At 46.5% G+C, this 25,567-nt stretch overlaps 1 protein-coding gene across 3 annotated transcripts in view; it reads left to right on the plus strand.

Annotated features, from left to right (window-relative positions):
* The first annotated feature begins 296 nt into the window (after positions 1 to 296).
* Positions 297 to 25,567, plus strand: part of RRM2B (ribonucleotide reductase regulatory TP53 inducible subunit M2B) — a 50,827-nt gene continuing 25,556 nt past the window's right edge. The window contains exons 1-5 of one of the 3 annotated variants that reach the window (XM_045006901.1): positions 297 to 512; positions 12,208 to 12,363; positions 17,409 to 17,525; positions 19,528 to 19,661; positions 20,728 to 20,822. In XM_045006901.1, the coding sequence (XP_044862836.1) occupies positions 345 to 512; positions 12,208 to 12,363; positions 17,409 to 17,525; positions 19,528 to 19,661; positions 20,728 to 20,822 (670 nt within the window). In that variant the 5' untranslated portion in view covers positions 297 to 344. Of the gene's footprint in view, positions 513 to 759; positions 780 to 12,207; positions 12,364 to 17,408; positions 17,526 to 19,527; positions 19,662 to 20,727; positions 20,823 to 25,567 lie in introns of those variants that run through there. The other 2 variants (XM_045006900.1, XM_045006902.1) reach the window with 2 other exon arrangements.

The raw sequence follows: 25,567 nt of genomic DNA on the forward strand, positions 1-25,567 counted from the left end.
TAGCAGCCTTTCAGGTGGCCAAGGCTGATGTACCCAGCTAACGCAGGCCAATGCTGCGGTGCTCAGCAAGTGGCCTCGAGGCGGGCCTCTCCCCTTGCAGCTGTGCCAGGCCCAGCCAGGGCAGGCACCGCAGAGCCGCGCCTGCCCGCGGCAGGAGGCCTTATGCAGCCATGGGCCTGGCAGGCGCTTGTCGCTTTTGGTGGGGGGAGGGGGTGCTTCACCCGCCCCCTCAGGCCCCTTCGCGCCTCTGCCCCGCCCCCGCGAACAGCCGGGGACAGACTCCCCGCCTGAGGGAGGGCAGCGGCTTCAGCCGAGCTCACTGAGCATGCTCCGTCGGAACGCGCATGCTCCGTACCAACAGAGCAGCCGCGCCGTTTGTAACGTCCCAGCGGCTCCGCAGCGCTGGTCGAGCGTGTCCCTCCGGCCCGTGGCGCAGCCCCGGTTGGCCGCCGCGCGCCATGGGCGAGCGCCGGGGCCGCGCTCCGCCGCAGGAGGCCGTAGGGCCGGAGCGGGTAAGCGCTGCCGGGGCGCCTGGCCCTGTCGCGGTCACGCGCCCAGCTGGCTCGCGCTGCCCTCGGGGCGGGGAGCGCGCTGCGGCCGGCCGGCCCCTGGCAGCCTGGCTGGGGGGCCTCGGGCTCAGCCCGGACTCCGGCGCGGCGGGGCCAGGCTACCGCGGGCGGGCAGCGCGGTGCGGCAGGTGCTCGGCGAGCGGGAACGGAGGCACCGGTTCCTTATTCGCCCGGCCGCTGGGGCTGACGGCGGGTCAGCCTCTGTCTCAAGTGCGGCTCGTCGGAGGCTGGCGAGCGGGGCGTGAGCCGGGGCTTCGGGCGGGGGCTTCTGAAGCCCCGGTTTGTGGAGCTGTGAGCTTGGTTAGACTCGCATGGCGCCCTCCCCGCTCAGCCTCGGGTTGTGATTGTGAAGAGACGCTGGAAAACGGGCACTGGAAGGCAGCTATGAAAACCCCAGGCCCTGGGGCTGTACCAAGTCTCATTGGCTTAAACACGCTCTCGGGACTTTTGGCAGTGCTGTGGTCCTAGTAGCCAATGGGCGCTCCTGCTCTCGGGGTTTGTCTACATTTCGCTGTAGCTACACTTAGCACTTCAAAGCGCTGCCGCGGTAGTCAAAGCGCCAGCGCAGGGGGAGAGCTCTCCCAGCGCTGTCCGTACTCCACCTCCCTGTGGGGAATAACGGACTTTGACCACACTGGCGCTTTGCAGCGCCGCAATTTGCAGCGCTGGAGAGGGTGTGTTTTCACACCCTGCTGCAGCGCTGCAAATTTGTAAGTGTAGCCAAGCCCTTAAAAATGCCACAGCAGGGCAGCTGCAGCGCTTCAGTGAAGACAACACCTGCTGGCGGGAGAGGTACTCTGCCTCCCTGAGGGTATGGCTACACTGGCAATTTGCAGCGCTGGAAAGCCTCTACCAGCGCTGCAATTAGTAAGTGGCCACACCTGCAGGGCACTTCCAGCGCTGCAACTCCCTGGCTGCAGCGCTGGCCGTATACCTCACTCGGCATGGGGAATAAGGATTCCAGCGCTGGTGCTGCAGCACTGGTCATCAAGTGTGGCCACACACCAGCGCTGTGATTGGCCTCCAGGGTATAAGGTGTATCCCAGAATGCTTTTATAAATTACTCTCTTTGTTTTGTTATGCAGCCTCTCTTTGTTTTGTTGTGAACGACCTCCGATTGGAGCTCCGAACAGAGCTCCTGTTTGCTGTGATCATCTGTACCTGGCTGTAAACAATCAAATGAGAGGCAGGGAGAGTGAATGAAACAGAACCGATGGGAGCTCCGAACAGAGCTCCTGTTTGCTGTGATCATCTGTACCTGGCTGTAAACAATCAAATGAGAGGCAGGGAGAGTGAATGAAACAGAACCGATCGGAGCTCCGTTGAATTGCTAATCTAAAACAAACACTGATCACAGCAAACACCACAGGGAGTGAAACAGCGGGGAGTCCCGTGTTGGAGGCAGGCTGTATGCAATTAAGAGTTAAGACTAAGGGCTCATGAACATTTTGTGATTTTTTCCAATCCAGGAAGCTAACACACAACAGTGTTGGCTCCAAAAATCCACTCGATCTTCCCCGCTCCCTGTCACAGTACACCACCCTCCACCCCCCTCTTTTGAAAAGCACGTTGTTGCACTTGAATGCTGGGATAGCTGCCCATAATGCAGCACTCCCAACAGCGCTGCTAATACTGCAGATGTGGCCACACACCAGCGCTGGTAGCTGTGAGTGTGGCCACACACCAGCGCGGCTCCTACACAGCTGGATGACCAGCGCTGCAAACCGTAAGTGTAGCCATACCCATAGACTGAGAGCCAGGACAGGCCCGCCTGTTGCCATAGCACTGTCTGCACCAGAGGTTAGATCGGCATAACTGCATCTCTCAGGCTGTAGATTTTTCACCGTAGTTACACCAACATATTGTTGCTAATGTAGACCGAGCGTCAGTCACTACTTTTTGCCTTTCTTTTGCAGCCACATCTTCCTGGATTTATTTGTGTGTGTGTTTTTTAATGTAGTTCTCTTCTCAGTTGTGTGAGTGATTCTCAGGGACAACAGATGTGCTGACACAGTGCTGTCCTCTATTGTTCCAGTGTCATTGTGAAGCACTGAAGTATTCTCTCCTTGGACCTAGTGACTTAGGGTGTTACTGCTAACTGGTAAAGTTATTCAGACAAAAGTGTGTTTTGTTTTTTAAGTTGACAGCATCTGTGTAATGAAATACATTTTTGCATAGAAAAAAGTCTAAAAAAATGGACGTCAGGGCAGCCAAACATCGTTTGGTTTGGTCTTAGTTTGGCAAAGTTCATAATAAAACATTTTTTATTTTAAAATATGGGATATCTTTGTTGGTCTGAGTCTGAGCATGCACTCCATGATTTCAGTGGGAGTTCTGTCTACACCAGGAACATATAGGTCCTGGGGGAGCGTTTGAACTCTATCATATAGTAGTGGCTAAATTCTAGGGAAATGTCAAATAAATTTTAAGTGTTTGTGTATTTTTTTCTTTTCTAAATTTAAATAAGGAAATTGGGTTAGGCCTTGCTCTTACTGTGATGTTAAGGGGTTTGAATTTAAAAAAAAAAAAAAAAAAAAAAAAGGTAAATACTATCTTCTCTTGGGAGGGTTGTGATAATTAATTTACTTGTAATGCAATCTGTAAGTGCTGGAATTCACTAGAATCCAAACAATCCTCCAGCAGTTGGAAGCCAAGTATATTTGGTGATTTGTCTGTTACCCCACTGTTTAGATATTGATAGCTATGCAGAGATCCCAGCACAATTTGTTGGTTATTTATATTCAAGTAATGCCTAGAGGCCCCAACCAAGATCAGGACCCTGGTGTGGTAGGTACTGTACAAACACTTAAGGTATATCTGCATAGCACATTGAGTCCAGGCTCTGATCAGGCTTGAGCCCAAGCCCCCCTTCTGTCCACAACAACTCAGTCTGACTTGGATCAGCAAGCACTCTGGTCTTGGGGTTCTAGGATCCTGCTGGGGGAGTCAGAGCACGAGTCCTGCTCTATCTCAGATCCAAGCCTTGTCATTTTGCAGTGTGAATGCAAGTCAAACTGCAGATCAAAATCAAAAGATCTATGTAGTGCAGTATGGATGAGTTAGAATGGATTTGATACCTTTATTAAATCCAAAGGCCAATACAATTGCTCTAACCCTGGCTAAAAAACCTAAATAATAAGCAGTTTACTTACACCTAAACAGTAACAAAACATTTATAAGCATTTGATCAAGATACTTACAAACAGGTTAAACCCAGGGGTTATTAGTAAGGCTCAGTTTTTTGTCACGGATATTTTTAGTAAAAATCATGGACCGGTCACAGACAATAAATAAAAATTCACAGAAGCCAATGACCGGTCCATGATTTTTACTAAAAATATCCCTGACAAAATGAGGAGGGTCCAGCACCCACAGTGGCTGTGCTGCTGCGGGGCCCAATCCCCGCTCTGGTGAGTGGGCAGCTGCAGGGGTCTGCCTGCCATCCCCCTCCGCTGAGCTGCTGTGGTTGGGCTGCTGGGAGGGTCCTGCCAACCGCCATGGCTGGGCAGCTGTGGGGATCTCAGCCATTTGCGGTGAGTGGGAGCTCTGGGGGACCCTGAGGGAGCTCCGATGTCCTCCTGCTGCCCAGCAGCCAGGAGCTGCTGGGGTCCTCCATCAGCAGCAGCTGAGAGCTGTGGGGCTGCCTGCTGATAGCAGTCCAGCCCCGTGGCAGAAAATGTCAGAGAGGTCTCTGGAAGTCACAGATTCCGTGACTTCTGTGACATAACCGTAGCCCTAGTGATTAGACCCAAATTGGTTGGGTCCACTGTGGTCGTGCAGGTATTAGCAGTAAACCCTCTAAGAGTTTTCTTTCTTATGCCCTTTAACAAACAAGTGATGTCATTGCCAGTTACTGACTTCATCTGAAAGCCTATTTGAGACAGTTCACCCTTATTTCTAGTCTTAATCCAGATCATGTTTACAATCGTCTTTCTTCCCAAGGTCTTTCCGTTCCTCCTCCTTGCTGCTCAATAGTTTTTTCATTGCACTTGGGTTCACATAGATTTTAACAGGTGTACAGGTTGGGATGGGCCATGTTGGCTCATTTGAAAACAGATTATTTTTGTTTTATTTTAAACCATCTCCAGTCACCCCTATGGGTCAGAGGCCTTCTTTTTAGACACTTCCCCTTATCTCATTAGTAAAGCTAAGATTATGTCATGGATTCCATGACTTCCAGAGACTTCTGAAACATTGTCTGCTTCAGCCCCAGCGTGGTGGGGCTGGAACTATCAACTGCAGCAGGGCTCAGGCTCTCATCCCACCGTCAGCCCCATTTTGTCTCTTTTATTTTTAGTAAAAGGGACAGGTCATGAGCTTCTGTGAATTTTTGTTTGTTTCCTGTGACCTATCCCAGACTCTTACTAAAAGTAATTGTGACAAAATGTTAACCTTACTCATTAGTTATTCTTTCAACCAGATATCCTCCCTACTTTATTACTTCTGGCCTTGTAACTTACTATTTTCAAGGCTTTCCATGTGCTTGCTAGTCAGGGCCTTTCTTTACAACACACACATGTCCTTAATCAAACTCTAATTCTTTAATTTCATAGTTATCCTACACAGGATTAGAACCTACGTCCTCTGAATCCCAGTCATTACCTTAGTCACAGGACCGTCCTGACACCAAGCAAGCAGCTGAGCTCCCTGCTTCTTTCAGTAGAAGGCCATTGGTAACTGGAAAATCATCCTCATTTTAGCAGAGAAGGCCCTTGTATGGCCAGGTCATGGTCTTACAGGTGCTGAGGGAAATCTGAAAAAGAAGTACTTATTGTCCCAATGCCAGTCTTCATGATGCTGATGATAAAATGTTATTGTTCCCACTGTTTTGGAATGTCCTTCCCATCTTTTCCCAGCTTTGAGATATCCTCCATCGTTTTCCATGTTACTTCCCTCTTGTATATGCCCCCTGTACCGAAGCTAGGTGGGTGGGGAGTTGTGGGGTGAATGGGTGGAAGAGAGTGAGGGGCAGGTTAGTAATTGCATGTTCACTCCTGCAGGCTGTCCTTACATTGGAGGATGTTACCCTGAGGTGAGTCCCCAGAAGACATAGAAGGATATTGTTAAAAAAGACAATGGGCAAACTGGGAAAATAAGCTGCACCTCTGTTTGCCAGGATGGTGCCTTTTAGCTAGTGCCAGAGAAGAAGGGAAACACTAGCTATATGGACAGCCCTGAGAGAGCTGCTTTGCCTTACAGTGTGTATGCTAACATAGAGCACACTCGGACTGAAATTCTCGTTTATAAACACCTGTAGATCAGCAGAGTGCACTGCAAAATAAACTTTTTCAATAATTGGTTTGGGGACACAGCATTACCAGTGTTGAAATGATTTAAAATGCCTTGCAATGTCTAGACGGAGAAGGTGGGTGAGGTAATATCTTGCACCTTGCAATCTCTGCATTATGGAATGCCTCTGTAGGCTGATATTTGGCAGTGTACCTCCATAAAAGGTAATGTACCTAATATCAGAGGGGTAGCCGTGTTAGTCTAGATCTGTAAAAGCAGCAAAGAATCCTTAGGGTGTGTCTATGCTGGCAGAGTTACGGTGTTGGCAGATCCAGCACCGCTCAGAGAGGGCTGAAGGAAAACCGCTGTTGTGTGTTCACACTGTCAGTTGCCTGCGCAATAGCGTGTTCAAACTTCCTGCACTTGCAGCGATATTTGGAGCGGTGTACTCTGGGCAGATATCTCACAGAGCATCTCTTCCTCTTCTGCTCTTAAGAGTTGTGGGAAGGCAGAGGGGGTTGCAGGGCATCCTAGGTCCTGTCCCAATGCCCTGTGATGCTTTGCTTCGCATTCCAGTAGTCCCTGTGCTTCAATCCACATTTGGTGCCATCTTTCAGTGGTTTGCATACTGCACACTCTGCCTCTTCTGTCTGCAGGAATGGATTACGCATTGTTGACCAGTATGCTGCTATCTCTGACTTACACGTCATAAGTGGCAGTGGAGTTATTCCTTAAACAACAAAGACAGGAGTGCGACATTGATCTTGCCATGCGTAGCAGCTACGACACAAGATTGCTTGTGGCATTCATGGAGGTGCTGACCACAGTGGAACACCGCTTTTGGGCTCGGGAAACAAGCACTGAGTGGTGGGATCACATTGTGATGCACGTCTGGGATGACAAGCAGTGGCTGCAGAACTTTTGGATGAGGAAAGCCACATTCATGGGACTGTGTGATGAGCTCACCCCAGCCCTGCGGCGCAAGGACACAAGAAAGAGAGCTGCCCAGCAGTTGGAGAAATGCGTGGCGATTGCACTGTGGAAGCTGGCTACTCCAGACTGCTACCAAATGGTCGCTAACCAGTTCGGAGTGGGAAAGTCGACTGTTGGACTTGTGTTGACAGAAGTGTGCAGGGCCATTAATCGCATCCTGCTCTGAAAGACTATGACTCTGGGCAACGTGTGTGGCATTGTGGATGGGTTTGCAGAAATGGGCTTCCCTAGCTGCAGAGGGGCGATAGATGGCATGCATATTCCAATTCTGGCACCAGACCACGTAGCCACCGAGTACATTAATCGCAAGGGGTATTTCTCTGGGGTTCTCCAGTCGCTTGTGGATCACTGTGGGTGTTTCACGGACATTAACGCAGGCTGGTCTGGAAAAGTACATGACGCATGCATTTTTTGGAACACTGGCCTGTTCAGGAAGTTACAAGCAGGGAGTTTCTTCCCAGACCAGGAGATCACGGTAGGTGAAGTAGAAATGCCAGTTCTGATCCTGCCTACCCCTTAATGCCATGCCTTCTGAAGCCATACATGGGGACCTTGACAGCAGCAAGGAGGATTCAACAGGCTGAACAAATGCAGTATGACTGTTGAGTGTGCTTTTGGCCATTTAAAGGCCCGCTAGCGCTGCCTGTAAGGGGTTGGACCTGGCCAATGACAATATTCCTATGTTTATAGGTGCGTGCTGTACACTCCATAATATTTGTAAAGGGAAGGGTGAAAGCTTCACTCAGGGCTGGACCATTGAGTCTCAGTGCCTGGAGGCTGAATTCGAACAGCCAGAGACCAGGGCTATTAGAGGCAAGCAGTGCGGGGCCATAAAGGATCAGAGATGCCTTGAAGCAGGAATTTAAAGCTGAAAGCCACTAATATTTGTTGCTATGCTTGGGAGTGCAGTGCTTGTAATGCTAGGAGGTGATTATGATTGGTGCAGACGATGCACTGTGAAGGTTTAAGAAAATTTCCTGTTGCTTTGCAGGCTCTGTTTGCTTTCAATTAATGGAATAAAGATTACTTTCAAACCAACACAATTCTTTTATTAAAAACAACAACCGGAGGAGAGAGACAAACAAAAAAAAATCAGCACTGAGGAGGATGGAGGAAGGGAAGGTCCCAGGAGGAGGTGGGGTCCCGGGATGGTTAAATATTTGTGTATGTCCAGGTATCATATGCAACCTTGTCCTTTGGAGTCCAGTGCAGCGGGTACTGTACTTCAGCAGGGCTAAACTGAAGAGGGACGGGTGTTGAGTGCAGTGGGTAGTGGGAGGCCACAGTGCTGGACTGTGATGGGGCAGGAGTGAAATGCTGCAGGTACAGACTGGAGCCAGGAAGTTGATAAGAGTGTGTTGGCGGTGTCTGGGGGGGGCATGGGAAAGAGTTTTGCGGCTGCAGGGGATGGCGGGCATGGAGCAGCTTGGTTTGCAGTGCTAGTAGTGCTTGGAGCGTGTCCGCTTGGCGCTCCATAATATTTAAGAGCTGCTCCATGGCTTCATTCTGGTGCGCTGCATTCTACTTTTGGTCTCTCTTCTTGCTGTCCTGCCACTCCTTCAATTCCTATTTTTCAGCTGCAGAGTGCATCATGACCTCACACTGAAAGTTCTCCTTAGTTCTTTGTGGCCCCTTTCTAATTCTGCGCAGCCGTTCAGCTGGCGATAACAAAGATGGAGACTGGGCTCCCAAGGTCATAATCTGTGAAGCCAAAACGCAACATTTTACAGAAGCAGTATTGTTTGCAACACACAGACCACTGATCTAGTGATTTAAAACACAGCCACTATTCACATACCTGTCCCAAACTGGCTGACCCCAAGCAAGCACACATGAGCTACAAGACCCCCCAAATGGTAAGTAGTTGCAGGGGCAGGGGAAATCTGTGTTCCCAGACCCTACTGTACACTGGGCACATGGCTCTTGGGGCCCCACATTTTCCACAGGCTGTGTTCATTATAGAAGATATCTCTCTGCTGAGGGTGAGCAGGGAATCAACAGAGGGTCTTCTCCAAGACTGTGGATTCCACCCTGGCCCTTATGCGGCTCGCCTGTGTGCAGCAATGGTGTGCCCCCTCCCCCCTCCAATGATGGCAACGTGGCACGGGAAAGTTACACTTAATGGGGTTAAGAAACAAAGCAGCTCTGCCAAAGAACCTGCGGCAGCGGATTGCCCAGTATCTTCATGAGAGTTTCCTGGAGATCTCTGAGGGAGATTCCTGTGAAGTGAGGGAGTCAATCAACAGCCTGTTCTGCCACTCAGACTAGGCACGTGGTGGTACGCGCATCATACAGACACAAGCCTGCTTTCTGCAACCCTTCCGCCCCCAACAACTCACTTCAGCGATTCCAAAAATCAAAGCCACTTACCAGGGGCCTCCTCTCCTGTTTATGCTTCGCCAAGCTCCGACAGCTGTGACTGGCTAGCGTCCTCTGGGGTAGAGAAGAGTTCCTGGCTGCACTCATCTCTGGCCTCTGAGTTGTCCTCCTCTTCCTCCTCTGGGTCCCCCTCCCGCTCCATATCCTTGTCCAAGATTTCATCCTCCTGGCTTGGTCCACTCTCGACTGGCACGCAAGCCAGTGAAGTATCCATAGTGGAGGTGCTATCGCTACCGAGTATCACATCCAGCTCTCTGTTGAACCGGGAGCTCATGGGTGCAGCAGTAGAGCGGTGGTTTGCCTCCTGCGCCTTGTGGTAGGCATTCTGCAGTTCTTCGAGTGCTTGCTCATATCGATTCCAATTAAGTGTGTGTGCGCCGCTAGAACGATCATCAGAGAATTTTTACCCTAGCAACACCTGGTGGGTCAGCTGTGGAGCCCCTTGGAGTGGCGCTTTAATGGTGCTGGATATATACCCCAGCCGACCCATTGACCCCTCAGTTCCTTCTTACTGCCTATGACCGTCGTTGCAACTGTGGAGCGTGGCATAGCTGTCCTCCACTCTCCCGAGCTTTTGCTTTCCGGTTTTAGATAGTTGTTATAGTCGTATAGTTAGTACAGTGCAGTAGTTGTTATAGTGTAAGGTTTATAATTAAATTTAGCGGGTTGGAAGGGGTCCTCCCCCTCCCTCCTTGCCTGCCACCCGGGCTCATACCCAAGGCTCCGGGTTTTAAACCGTGTTGAGCCTGCTCAAAGCCAATGCCAATGGGAGACCACCACGACCCTTGTTTAAAGTGTTTCGGGGAATCTCACCAGACGGACAAGTGTATGATCTTTAAGGCATTCAGACCTCAAACCAAAAAGGAGCAGGACTTTAGGCTCAAGCAGCTCCTTATGGAGGCGGCCCTTAACCCGGATCTCCCATCAGCATGCCAAGTTCCGTCACCGAGTGCATCGGCGTGCAGTGCCCCGGCGGCAGCTTCAGGTCTACACTGCGGGGAGACTCGGATAGAGGCCCGCAGCACCGGACTTCTCCAGCACCACATCCAGTGCAAGTGACTCGGCGCCGTTCCCTGTCTCCAGGCCAGAAAAGACAGTGTAAACTGGAGGTGACTGCCTCTCAGCAACTGGCAAAGGCGGTGCCGGCACCTACCTCGGAGTCCCGTCCGGCACCGGAGCGACCGAGAGTACAAGTGCCGATATCGGCACCGTTGACTCCGGCATCAAGGGAGGAGCCATTGAGTCTGGCGCATACTGGCTCCCCGATGGAACCGTGGTTGAGCCCCGGCTTCCTTCGACGCTGGAGACATTTGCAACAGCGAGAGATTTCATTGCCCTCACAGAGCCGGCACCAGTGCAGGCTACGGCACCGCTTCCGACTCGTGTGGTACAGTCTAGGGGCAAGCCAACCCTAATATGTCCACCATCTCCTACCACAGAAACACAGCACCGCTCCTGATCCCTGAGTAGGTCCCGATCCTGATGCCACCCGCAGTCCCGACGCCGTTCCCTCTCACGGCGCTGGTCATACTCGCGGCTCCGGTTGTACTCGTGGCACCGAGCCACCCCACGGCACGGCTCTGGGACATGGTATCATTCAGACTCCCGACATCGCTCCCAGCACTGGTCAGAGCACCGGTCTCCTTCCCAGAGCTGATCCTGGCACCGCTCTTGCAGGCGGTTATCGTCACAATCCAGATCTGGATCCCAGTACCGGTTCGGTCGTCGACGCCGGTCTCGATCCCGGTACTGCTCCCCAGCGCCTCACTGGCACCGCTCTCCAGCGACCCGGTACCGGTCTGCACCGCACCCCAGATAGTCGACACATATACGCTCCGCACCGCCTTGGCCCTCGCGCTCCGCCTCACGGTCATCACAGTCTGAGGCCGCCTCGTGATCAGCCTACCCCGCTCCAAGCCAGGGCGAGGGTAATATGGGTCAATGGCAAGACGAAGGCCAAGACCCGAATCAGGAGCTTGCACAATGGTTCTTCTGGACCTCGTGGGCTTACCACCAAGCCCAAGGGGTTCCATCGGAGGCCTCCTGCTCAGCCCATTCAGAACCCTGGGTACCAGAAGCCACCATAAGTCGTCCTCCGGGGGGTATGGAAGCGTCTGCACCTACCCGAGCGCAGGCCCCAGACCCCAGTGTAGCAGATCCTGGGCAACAGGACACCTCACAACACGATCTGCCACAGGATCCCCTGACTCCGGTGGCATCTTCCTCATCCTCCCCAGATGAGGCAGTGGCGGGGACAACCACCTCGGGTCCTCCCCCGATAGACCTTTGTGCCCACCAAGACATTTTACGTAAGGTGGCACGTAATATGGACCTACAAGTGGAGGAGGTAATGGAGCTGGAGGACCCAGTGGTGGACATCCTTTCAGCGGAGGCCCCGTCCCGAGTAGCATTGCCCATCATCGCACTATCCAGACCAACGCCAAGACAATCTGGCAGACCCCAGCCTCTATCCCAACGACGGCCAGAGAAGTGGAGAAGAAATACTTTGTCCCCTCCAAGGAGTCTGAGTATCTTTATACTCACCCTCAGCCGTGTTCACTAGTGGTGTCCTCAGTGAACGGCATGGTCAACAAGCTCCAGTGCCCAAATTAAAAGACGCCAGGCGTCTTGATTTATTTGGGTGCTAGATTTACTCAGCGGGGGGTCTTCAGCTCAGGATTGCAAACCAAAAAGTGCTCCTGAGCCGTTATGACCATATAAGTCGTGGAACTCCACAGTGAAATTTAAGGAGTTACTACTTCCTGATCCCCAAGGCCAAGGGTGGGCTTCGACCCATTCTCAATCTGCGCGGACTCAACAAATAAGACAAAGCAATAAGCTATGGCAAGCAATAGTAGGGATGGCAAACGGAAGAGCAAGGGTTACAGCAGAAAATCCTGCGGTTACTTGGTTCAGGCATGTGCATATCTCAGTGGGTTAATTCAAAGAAATTTTTTATCTTTCCTCCTTTTAATTATTTTTAAAAGGAAGTAAGTGGTGGAGTAATAACACTGAAGTGACACTGCTTTTTCTTTAGGGTTTCCCTGCAGATGCCATTGAAAATGACTTTAAACCAAATGAAGAGCCTCTTCTCAGAAAAAATCCTCGTAGATTTGTCATCTTCCCACTCCAATACCCAGATATATGGAACATGTATAAAAAGGCACAAGCTTCCTTCTGGACAGCAGAAGAGGTGAGTGTGATGTTCTGTTCGGGACACTCAGAATTGTAAGCTATGATGTGATCTCTCTGCCTCAGCAAGTCTCAGCCTTGTTGGAGATTAGATTGTCAACTCCCTGCCACTCCAGTCTGTCCTTGAGCCTCTGCTGGTCTAAACCTTGCCCACGCAATTAACAGTTAGTGAATCCTAGAGATGTCTCACTGTGATGCTCACAGAAATTATTAAGTTCGCTGCCTTCAAAAAGAGAATGTACACACCAGCCTGTTAGGTTATCTGAAGACTCACACTTCACTTTAACATACGCCACTGATATTGTTTTGTAATAAAACAAGAATGAGTTTATTAATAAAGAACAGAGATGTAAGTGATTCAAGTGGGGTTCACAGGGATCTGCTCTGGGTCCAATGTTGTTGAACATATTTATTAATGACTTGGATATAAGTAGAGAGAGCATACTGATCAAGTTTGCAGATGAGACAAAGTTTGGTGGGGCTGGAGAGGGTTGCCAATACTTTGGAGGATAGAGCTAAAATTCAGAAGTATCTTGATAAATTGGAGAACTGGGCTATAAACAAAATGAAAATCAACAAAGGCAAATGTAAGGTGCTGCACTTGGGGAAGAAAAAACAAATGCATAAATACAGAATGGGGGAAAATTGACGTGGCAGCAGCACTGCTGAGAAGGAGCTGGAAGTTGTGGTGGGTCACAGCCTCAACATGAGTCAGAAATGCGATGCTCTTGCAAAAAAAGCACATGCAATTTTAGGTTGCATTAACAGAGGCATAGAGTACAAGTCATGGGAGGTGATAGTTCCACTCTACTCAGCGCTGGGTAGGCCTCAGCTGGAGTACTGTGTCCAATTTTGGTCATCAATGTATAGAAAGGATGTAGAGAAACTGAAAAGGATCCAGAGGCCAGCAACAAAGATGATCAAAGGGATGTTCAAAGGAATGCAAGCCATACGAGCAAAGTCTGAAGGGGACATGGATATGTTTAGTTTGGAAAAGAGGAGATTAAGGGGGGAATATGAGAATGGTCTTCAGATACTTGAAAGGTTGCCACAAAAAGGATGGAGAAAAGTTATCTTTTGCCACAGAGGGCAGGACAACAGGCAGTGGGTTCAAACTACAGCATAGCAGTTTTAGATTAAATCTCAGGAAAAACTTCCTAAGTGTAAAGAACAGTAGGGCAATGGAACAGACTGCCTCAGGAGGTTGTAGAAGCTTCTTCACTGGAGGTTTTCAAAAGCAGGCTGGATAGTCATCTGCCTTGGATGGTTTAGACACAACAAATCATGCATCTCGGCCAGGGGTTAGACTAGATGACTCTTGTGGTCCCTTCTAACCCTCTGATTCTATGGTACTAAGCAAGAGAAAATGACAGGTATGATTGCAGACAAAACAAAAATAACACATGCTTTCTAGTGTCTAAAGTTTAACAGATTACAATCTTGGTCTGAGGCAATTTCTCATCTATTGTCAGGTTCCAGAGACTTCAGTCCACACGGCTGAAGGATCCATCTTTCACAGATTCCAAGAGCTTTGGTCTCTTGTCCCTTACATGATGGATTAATGGCTTTTTGTTACCCTTGTATTTCCTGAAGTCCATTGTCTCTGTCTCAAGAGCCAGGAAGTCTTTCTGGGATGTAGAGTCTGTCCCCTGGCCTGCTCACTAAACTCTCTCCTCCATGGTTGTTAGCTTGATAGCTTTGTTTACCTTTTGTGTAAATGTGCTCTTAGTGTCCTCTTCCTGTAATCAGCGGGTCAGACAGGTAAATGGACATTTCTTTATATAGGGCAGGCAGGGTTTGTGCACTGCCTTCCAAACACGTTTTTAGAATGTATTTCTAGTACACATGTAACTCATTGTACACAACCCATACATATGATCAGTTTAAATATTATACCTTAGAAGACAACTTTTAGATACATACTATAACAACTCTGTGATGGGGTTAGTGAGTGTGTCAGGCCTGATATGCGTTGCAGTGTGGTGGGCTCTCTGCCAGTGTGCATTGAGGTGTCTTAGGGACACAGTGAGTACTATGGTCCAGTGGACAAGGCCCACAGTTCAGGAGTCAGGAGAGCTGACTTTTATTGCAGGCTCTGCAGTTGATTTGCTGCATGTGGCCTTTGATGGGACACTTACACTCTCTGTGCTTCAGTTTCCTCACTTGTAAAATGCTTTGAGATATGTGGATGAAAATGCTCTATTGAAGTGCTAGGCACTATTATTTATATTTTCAGGCAGATGATTATAAACGGTGACAGCTGTTAAAGATGCATGTAGTTTACTCCAAGTTGCATTGGCTAAGTACTCCTTCCTACCTAACGATACTCCTTAGCTCTAAGTTAATATGTTTAATTCTCATTGGAGGTTTGGATAGATAGCCCTGGACAATGATATCTTATATCTATTACAAACCGAAGGTTGTGGCAGTGCAGGCTTCTCTACGTTCCTCTGCCTACTGCGCCAGAGGAATTACCTAAAGAAGTGGGAGGATTGTCCAGATTCCATGTTTGTTCAGTCTTTGGACTCTTGATCAGACTACAACAAGGGTGCCCATTATGTTGGTGGCCTATGTGATTTAGATCTGACTGCTGGGAAATGGACTGAGAGTACTGACTCATTTCAAATAGGCCAGCAGACAATCTTGAATAGGAATGATTTTTGGTTTCTACTGGACCAGTCTTACAGCCATTGAAATTAATAGTAGTTTTAGCTATTCTGTTTCTTCTGAGGATGCAGATTTGGGCCATGGGTTGTATTTGAACTAGTGACCAGAGGTGAAATGCTCTCATATCATAAGAACAGCCGTACTAGGTCAGACCAAAGGTCCATCTAGCCCGGTATCCTGTCTTCCGAAAGTGGCCAAAGCGAATGTTCCTTTAAATTTTTTCCATCCATGTGCAGAATGAATTTTGTTATGTGCATCAATATTGAGGTAATGTGCAGATGTACGCCACCCGTAGAAACAAAAAACCTAGATAGAATATATGTTTTTAAAAAGTTATCATAGGGATAATTACTCCATCCAGGACAGGTTAGGCATTTTAGAACACATTACTCAAAGAATTAAATTTCAGCGTAAGAGAGAAATAAAATTATGAAATGCATAGACTAGTCAAACTAAAATAACAGCACTTTGAAAGAATAAAATTACAGAGAAAATATGTGCATTGCGGGAAATACCAAGAATTAACAACAACAACACAAGTATGTGTTGGGAGGGGAGTGTGAAAGAGAGAGAGAGACACACACACAGAGATGGTGTATGTGTGCATGCTCGCTCACCAGAAAGCTGGTTGTTAAGACCGTAGCAGCTGCCAGCAGCTCTCCTGCTCCTGAGCCCTGTTCTTCCCTCTTCCCCACTCTGTGGAGATGGGGTACATGGGTGGGACGGGGGGAAGAGACTGTGTGTGTATATGTGAGAGAGAGAGAGATTGTGTGTGGTGGCTGCTGGGGAAATCTCTGAGAGACTGTGCACTGTCTCCTTAAGGCACTCACTCACTGCCCATAAGGCTTGTTCAGACCTCAGCAGCTCTCCTGCTTCTGAGCCTTGTCCCCCTGTCCCCCACTTTCTCCACACCAGTCATGATTTTGTAGACTCTATCATATCCTCCCTTAGTTGTCTCTTTTCCAAGCTGAAAAATCCGTGTCTTATTAATCTCTCCTCATATGGAAGCTGTTCCATACCCTGAGTAATTTTTGTTGCCCTTTTCTGTATCTTTTCCAACTCCAGTATATCTTTTTTGAGATGGGCTGACCAGATCTGCATGCAGTATTCAAGGTGTGGGCCTCCCATGGATTTATATAGAGGCAATATGATATTTTCTGTCTTATTATCTATCCCTTTCCTAATGATTCCCAACATTCTGTTTGCTTTTTTGACTGCCACTGCACATTGAGTGGATATTTTCAGAGAACTATCCACAATGACTCCAAGATCTTTCTTGAGTGGTAACAACTAATTTAGACCCCATCATTTTATAATGTATAGTTGGGATTATGTATTCCAGCGTGCATTACTTTGCATTTATCAAGATTGAATTTCACTTGCCATTTTGTTGCCCAGTCACCCAGTTTTGTGAGGTCCCTTTGTAATGCTTTGCAGTCTGCTTTGGACTTAATTGTCCTACCAGTTCCTCCCACACACTGGCATCTTAGCACCAGTGCCCTGCCTGACTGAATTGGGAATCTAACTGTAAGAATAAAGTTTTTGGTGTCTCATTGGTTTTCACATCTGGCACTAACTGCTCCCGTGGTTTAAAAAGAAAAATACAACCCCTGCTAAGGAAGCTGTGGTTTCTATCCCAGCCAGAATTCACAGTCTTATAGAAGAGTAGATACGTAATGCTTTCTTATTGTCCAACAGTAGCCTTGTGGGAGAAATTGGATGTCACATAAAGAAAATCCTCGTCATTTTAAAGGCTCATTGCAAAATGCTGTCTTTAATTGGAAATATCATTAAAGACACATTGGAAAGGATCTCTGTTTTTTGACACACATTGAGGTTTTGAAATCCTGCCGCTTTACAGTGCAGGAAGGTTTTTTCATTTACAGTGTAGTATGGTTCAATATATAAAGTCATCTTCCATTTCTATAGTGTCTTTCATCCTAAAGTGCTCCACAGACTGATGGAGGGCGTTATGTAAAAGTAAATTATTCTACTCTCCCATTAGAAATATCTTTGCGGACACACTATAGTATCAGACATCTAGTAGTCATTCTAGTGACTCTAAATGGTGTGCATATTCTCTGAGTTTCCAAAGATCTGTATTTGTGGAGGTGGGGGAGGAAGGGGAGGTGTCATTTATAAGCTGCAAAGCAATTAAATTATGTTAAGGTGGCACATACACTACCTTACTTCAGTGCTTTCACTGTGTTTGATTTTAAATTCAATTACAAATGTAATAAAATTATCTAAACATTTTCAAGTTTGGTCTCAAATAACTTCCAGCATCACTGATTTGCTTAAGCTTCTTCTATTTTTCTTCATGAGTTATCAACATTAAAGGACAATAATATTGTATTTTTCTTTCTTTTTTACCATAAGGTTGATTTATCAAAGGACTTCCCTCACTGGAACAAGCTGAAATCAGAAGAAAAATACTTCATCTCTCATGTCCTGGCTTTTTTTGCAGCCAGCGATGGAATTGTAAATGAAAATTTGGTAAGGCATCTTTCCAATGAGCCCATTTCTCACGAGTTACCATTCATCTGGCTAGCAAAGACTCTTCAATTTTGACTTAACGATAAAGAGTCACATGATTATATTTACTAGTTGCATTTTCTCTCTTCCACATAATCTCAGTTTTGCTTAGACATCTTTTTAAGGGGTACAAACCCAAAGGTTTTATGAAATGTGCCGCCTTCCTCAATGTGGAGGAAGATATGCACAACTTCTTGCCCTACCAGTTAGAAATTACATAAACTGGGTTATATTACAAACAAGAAATAAGTTTATTAACTACAAAAGGTGAATTTTAAGTGAATATAAGAGATAACAGACAGAATAAAGCAGATTACTGACCAAATAAAGCAAAGTAGGCAGGCTAAGCTCAATATACTTAAGAAACAGGTTACAAAATGTAAATTCTCACCCTAAATGTTATAATGTTATTTTAGGCAGGTTGCAAAGTTTCTGTGGTTCAGAGTTCCAGTTATATTCCTTTTCAGACTGGATCCCCGTCTCAGTCTGGACACCCCCCCGCTTTTCCTTCAGGTGGCTTTAGCAGTCTGTCTTTCTTGAGCAGACAGATCATGGAGAGGAGGAGTTCTGTTTGCCTTCCTCCCCACCCTTAAATAGGATTTAGATAAGGCGGAAATCCTTTGTTTCCCAAACTTGACCCCCCCCTTCCCTTCCAGTGGAAAGTTACAAGAAGTCCCAGGTAATGTTTAGTATCAGGTGACAAGACCACCTGACTCTGTAGTATCACAGTGTCCATGAATCAGTGGCAGTATGGAGGGTCCGCAGGAAGGCCAAACCTTTTCACAGTCCATTGTCCTTGCTGATGGGCCATCCGCCCTGTCTGGCTTTTCCATTGTTGTACCTGAAGTGTTAGCAGCGGGCGTCACCCAAAGTAGCATAATTGAAATACAGATACATAGTCAGTATTCCTAATTTCAGATACAGAAATGATACAGGCATACAAATTAGATAATCACATTCAGTAAATTATAACCTTTCCAATGATATCTTACAAGACCCATCTTGTGTATCTCAGTTGTGTCATATTCATATCATAAGCATATTTTCATAAAGAATATAGAGTGAAACGTCACACGGCTCACACCAGTATAGTCTGAAGGATTCCAACCAGTCCGTTCCTGGAAACAATCTTTAAGTCCTCCCTTCCAGTAGACTGTGTTCATTTTTGGCTCTTTAGGAATGGAAGATAGGAGTGAACTTCTCCAGTGGTGTCATCAGTGTTTCTCTTTGAGTTGGTTAAAATCATACTATTGCTCTCTAGCATAGCACTTTTAAAAAGAATATAGGGGATACTACCATGTCCTGGCCAGTGTTCCTTATCTCAGTAAAACCGATTCTAAGGACCTGTGTTTACTAAGGTGACTTGTTGGGGATATCTCTGAATCTACCAGGTCTACAAGGAAGTGATGCATCTCCCCTTTCTGATGAAATGGATTTGCCATTTGTAGTCACACTGGACTGCAAGATATCTGACCTTAAACCATCAGTGGTGTAGGCCTGAAAATGGCCCATCTTGGACCTTGTGAATGTATAACTTCTGGTCACATATCTAGGGAACACATTATAGTATGGGGTGGGGTTGGAGAAAGACATACACTCTCTATGACTTAGAGATTTTGTGAAGTACTGGTTAATTTTATTTAATATCAAACCAAAATCCTGAGTGTTTGTGTAATGTGAAGTTTTCAGTGTTGCAGTATTCTGCTGTATACTTTCAGTACATATACAGCATACCTCTTAATTACAGTTTTATAAGCTATATAGACAGCAGCTTTATTTAACTTTCTCTCTCAAAGGTTAACTCCACAGTCTGCTAGCTGTTTGCATGCATGTTTGTGAAATGTTTCAATCCAACTGCCCCCATCCTTCCTCCACGGCAGGGAGGTTGTTTTTGTTCATCTCAGGGCTTGAAAAATATTCTCTCAGGTAGTGCTAATACCCTAACTGGCACTTTTTTTGGTAGGTGGCGCGATTCAGCCAGGAAGTGCAAATTCCAGAGGCTCGCTGTTTCTATGGATTTCAGATTCTAATTGAGAATGTTCACTCGGAGATGTACAGTTTGCTAATAGACACTTACATCAAAAATCCCAAGAAACGGTAATTCTTAAAGTTGTCACAAAGCCATTGAACATATTACTTCAGTACTGGCTGTGCAGTCTAGAGGGCTAGTCATGTAGCACATGCCAATATCACATGCCTTCTTTTCCATACTGACTCGCTGGGTGGCCTTAGGAAAATCACTTAACACTTCCTGCTCTGTATTCCTCATCTATAAAATGGAGTAATAATAATACTTACTACACAGGAGTGTTGTGAGGGTTAGTTAATATTTGTACAGTGCAATATAATTGATAGATTGAAACAGTTCGGTTATGGATCGTTCTAGGAATTTAATGCTATTTACTGATCTGGGTTTGGTAATAAATGCTATATCACTTTATTTGCATACAACTTGTTTGTTGCTAATATGTCAACAAGAGTATCTAGTTTAAATATTAACAGTAATAACAATAGCAAAAAGTTAGTCTGTAGCTGCAGATGTGTGCAGATACCATGGTGATATAGTGAGGGTTATGCAGAGCTGCATTTCCAGGGCAGTATCTTGCACTGGGGAAGCTCAGTATCTCTTGGAACTCCAAGGTACATGGGTGGTGGGGAGATGGCTGCTATGTCATCTTGTAAACTTATGTCCCTACAACCTTTGGGGGTACTTAGCACAGTTAGCTGTGCTAGCCAGAATCAGGAGTTGTATTCCACAGGGGCTGAAATTGTGCCCAGCTCCTGTGTGGGGTCTGCAAGAGGAGCCGGGAGGGGGAGTCTCTCTGAGCAGGAACTGGCCACTATCTGGCTTATAGTGTGAGATGCACCATACTCTAGTGGATAGGCTACTGATTTGGTAGTTGAGAAACCTGGGTTCTATTCTTGGCTCTGCCACGTACCTGCAGTGTGAGCTTGGATAAGTCACTTTCCCTCTCTCTGTCTGTTTGCCCTTGTAGCTTTTGTCTGTTAGATTGTAAAAATTTTGGGGCAAGGACTGTCTCTTACTCCGTGTTTGTATAGTGTCTAGCACAGTGGGGTCCCAATCTCAGCTGGGGTCTCTAGGTACTAATATAACACAATAAATTATAAGTGTTTGTAATATTACCTTTGTTTCATTCTATAGAGAATTTTTATTTAATGCAATTGAAACAATGCCTTGTGTCAAGAAGAAAGCAGATTGGGCCCTGAAGTGGATAGCAGACAGAGACTCAACTTTTGGTATGTAGCTTTTTAATTAGGTGATTCCATTATATATGGCTCAGATAAACAAAGGGTAACTTTCTGGATCTGAGCTGCAACCTTCCAGAGCAGAATTTCTCCAGAGTTTAAGGGTTATGTGTATCTTGAGTTTCAAATCTAACTGTGATGTCTAAAAAAGAAAAATTCAGAGCAGTGCGTAGATCTTAATCCTGAGCTAATGACGTGTGCCAATGTCAAGGCCCAGTGGGGATCATAGGTGTAAAAATTCCGGGGGGTTCTTGTGTTATGAATAAGGCATAAAAAGGCAATTATGACTTTAACATGGGTTCAGATAATACTCTGGGTGTGTGAGCATGTCCAAGCACCTCTCCCCTCCCACTAAAAATGAAATCATCTTACTGCGAGAACTTGTTTGATTCAGTAGTGTAGACACTCTTGTTTTGGGGGAAGAGAAGTGAGGTGCAGGTTACGTTGTGTATTTGAGGGGGAAAGGGGGATCATCCCAAGTAAAGTTTTTCTTTGGTAAAATTCAGACAATTATTGGTGGCTTTGCTGAAAATATTTCTGTGGGATCATTGAGAACTGTTAGTCAAGTTCCAAATGTCAGTTGTGGGGGGAACCGTTTCCTTTACTGCAATCTGCTGGTAGAGTTGCCTTGGCCAGATATAACGTAGTTATTTATACCTTATTTTCCTTTTAGTGGCTCTGGCAACTTGTATTGTCTATACATTTTTTTTCACTTTTTACCAGACACATTGCCAGATGTTTGTTGTGTAGATGTTTCACTAGCTCTGACATTGTCAGGTGATTGCTCAGTATGTTTATTCTAAAGTAAAGTAGGACCCTGTTGTTTCTTCTGCATACAAAGTGATTGCTAGGGAGTGAAAAGAACCCATTAGCCCAACTGCATTATGTTTTTTTCAGGGGCATTCAGAAATAGACACTCCTGATTTGAGATTTCCAATGAGCATATTAAGAACTTTGTTACATATTTCAGTATGCAAGAGCCAGCCAGTAGACATTCAGCAAGAAATTTTTCTATATGGGTTTTAATATCAGGTATTGCATTTAATCGTTAGCTTTATGGACATTTATTTTTTAGGATTGTCTGGTATGTTTTTAGAGTTGTCAAGTATATTTCTTATGCGTGAACTACAATAATACAGTAAATATGCGATTTGTCTTTTAATGCTTTTCTCCATATGACCTCCCCTAAATAAACCAGCAGATGGCACCTGCATTCCATTCACTGGAGTAGAAAAATAAATGTCCTTTTCTTAAAATGATCTGTGCGTGGCACAGGAGGCAAAGGTGCCAGAGTTTAATGCACAGACCTTGCACCTCTGGAGACCTGGATATTTATCTATATACATCAGCAGGATGCTTTAAAATACAATATGCATTTCTATGGAAGCAGGGCTTTGGTGGGGAGACGTGAAGGCACTGGGGCGTAGAGTGTGAGGAAGAGAGGCCAAGTAAGGGATGGCCCAAGGTGGAGTGAAGAAGAGAGGGCAGCAGCAATGAGAGGCAGCAGGAGTGAATTTGGGGACATAAAACTGGAAGGGATCTCCTGGATCATAGGGTCCCCTCCCCTGCTATCACAGCGAACTCTGTTATATAATCCTGTTCATAAATTTATCATCTTGAATTAGAGATGTAAGAGTTTAACTCGTTAACCAATAAGCTTGATGCTTATCGATTTCTGTTAATGATTAAACTCCGCCTGGGGTCCTTCCCGGCTGCCACCCCGCGTGCCCAGGACTCTGCTGCCACTTAGCATCCCTGCGCACTCGGCATCCTGGCTGCCGCCTGGCATCCCAGCACACCCAGGATCCCTCCAGGTTGTCGGCCCTGTGCCTGGGGTCTGTCACAGCAGCCGGGAGGCACCCTGGGCACAGGGACGGTTATAGGGTTACTGTTTTTACATGTTATTTACATCCCTATCTTGAATCTAGTGGGATTGTCTGCCCCCACTACTCCTATTGGGAAGATGTTCCAAAACCTCATTCTTCAGATGTTTAGAAACCTTCTAATTTCTAGCCTAACCTTAATAGAGCCAGGCCATAGAGATCACAACTTCACTAGCCTGCACCACAATAGCTCTGATGTTGAGGTGCAGGTGCAGATTCCATTCCCTGATATTGATGTATTGTGGTGTGTACCTTTCTAACTTCCAGTACACACCCTTCACGAAGGCCACTAGTACCTAGGCTAATGGTAAGTGCTTTCTGTCTCCTTGGCAGTCTGGCAGGGATGCTGTAGGACTCAGTGCTCTGACTGCTTGCTTTAAGTAGAGGAAGCTCCATAATTGGGACTCACTTAATACAAGGCTGGCTGAAGCACTAGAAGAGGTAGTGCAAGGAATTTCACAGTGGTGGGCGATGGGGCTAGATGACTTAATAGGTCTCACAAGAGAATAATTGGTAACCCCAGACCGAGGGCTCAGCTCTGGTTTCTTATGCATGACACAGTATGGTCTAGTTGGCCCTCCTCACCTGAGGTTTCTACACTGACTTTACTGATCTTAGGGCAGGTCTACACTAAGCCCTGGTATACACACAGCCCCTGGTTCGAACTAGGGTACGCGAATTCAGCTACGTGAATAACGTAGCTGAATTCGAACTACCCTAGTTCGAATGACTTACCGTCCAGACGCCGCGGAAGCGAACTCCGCGGCTCCAAGGTCGACTCCGGCAACTCCTCCTGCCGCGGTGGAGTACCGGAGTCGACCGCGGCGCTTCCGGAGTTCGAACTATCGCATCTAGATCAGACGCGATAGTTCGAACTCCGAGAAGTCGAACTCGCCGCGTCGACCCGGCGGGTAAGTATAGACGTGGCCTAAGAGCGGGGGTCGAACTAGGGCACGCAAGTTCAGCTACGTGAATAGCGTAGCTGAACTTGAAGTACCCTAGTTCGAACTACTTACCCGTCCAGACGCCGCGGGATCGAAGTCCACGGCTCCAAGGTCGACTCCGCCACCGCCGTTTGCAGTGGTGGAGTACCGGAGTCAACCGGAGCGCGCGGGGAGTTCGAACTATCGCGTCCAGATTAGACGCGATAATTCGAACTCCGAGAAGTCGAACTCACCGCGTCGACCCGGCAGGTAAGTGTAGACTAGCCCCTAGTAGTGCAGAAACACAGATTATTTTGCTTATTTAGACAAGCTGCTATTTGATCTCCAGTGAAAGAGCCCTGCCCTGGGACACTTTCCAGAGAACTTGCTAAGACTTTTATGATTAAATCTTAGGAGAGCAATGCCATGAGGAATATTATTGTATATATTTTTGGCTGGAAGGGAATGTGAGGAGGAAAGTTTGGGTCTATCCTATGTGGAAAACAAGTTGAGTCATCATGCCATCTAGCTTATGCACAGAATGTGTTACAAATACATTATTGTGATTAAAAGGGTATTCAAGACTCGTCGTAGACCCTCTTCCTTTAGCCGTTCCCCCATTGCTTGCTGCAGGGTGATGGCTCCATTACGAAAAATATTCCACCTCTGTTATGCCTTTTACCCCCTATACGCTCCACTGATTAGTTTGCAAGGCAGTTTGATTACTAGAATTGTGCAGGTTGTCCTTATCATGAGCTTTCCTCACGGGAGTCCATAATCACCCTGCTCTGCATTCCCCTTGCAGGGACCTTGGTGGACCTCCCCAAGTCACTTCCATTGTTTGTCTTTCTGGTTCCTTTGCTTCACTGTTGGAAAGAGAAAACTGTTGAAAGGAGTTGACTAGTTAAAAGAATAACTCTTCTTGCACAGCAAACTAAACCTATGTGCTAAAAAGGCAGTGGAACCATTTCAGATGAATGGCTGCTGAAGAGACTAGCCTGTTTGGCCATCATAAGCATTAAGTAATAGAAAAGGAATATTTGCACTTCCATTGTACCAAATGCAAAGGTATTTCCTAAAATGGAGCATTTATAAGTGAGCATCTCTAAAAGGTTAGACAAGGAAAACAAAATTTTCTGCATTCAAGTTATGTACTAAGAATTTTTCTGTTAGACTTCAAAAATCTCAGCCCAGTGATTATGAATTCCTTTAGTGTTAGTTGTAACAACTCTAATTGTGAATATATCTGCTGATAATGTGGATGTCAAAGTACAGTGCCTTATAGGATTTCACCATTAATTCAGCTCTGATTAGGTCTTTTTAAGATTAAAATGTTCTGGTGAATTTTGAACATAACAGATCATTAAGTATTGCTGTATTTGCTTTTGAGATTATCCTAAATCTCCTGCACTTGTGTAGATTTTTTTTCTGGGTAAATGCCTTTAAGCCTCTCAGCGTATGGGTTTACATGCACAGCTATAACTCCTTGGGCTGTGAACTTGTTAAATCTCAGAGGCTGAACAGGCTTAGGCTAGTCATTACCTGGATGACAGATCTCCAAGAAGCACTCCTAGTGTTGCAGGAAGTGGTGCTGGGGATTCAGTAGGTGGCACTCTTCTCTGCAGTTAACACCAATAGTCTTTGTGGAGTCTGTGGCTACTTGGCAGTGGGAGGTGCTGTCATTAGGCTAAGGCATAAAACAGGTTCAGATCACTTGTGGTCATTAAAGATTTTCAGCTATTTTTGCAAGAGTCAGAATAATAATGCTCCTACTTCCTAGATGGAAGAAGCTGTAGAAAGCAGAGTACTTTACAAATCTTAATGAATTGCATCCTGTCTTGCCTCTATCAGGTAGGAGACTACTTTTCCATTTATGTAGGAACCTGAGACCCAGACAAGTTAGGCTCTAAAGGAAGACTGCATCTCCCAA

Source organism: Mauremys mutica, chromosome 2 (assembly GCF_020497125.1).
Source record: "Mauremys mutica isolate MM-2020 ecotype Southern chromosome 2, ASM2049712v1, whole genome shotgun sequence".
Classification (NCBI taxonomy): Eukaryota; Metazoa; Chordata; order Testudines; family Geoemydidae; genus Mauremys; species Mauremys mutica.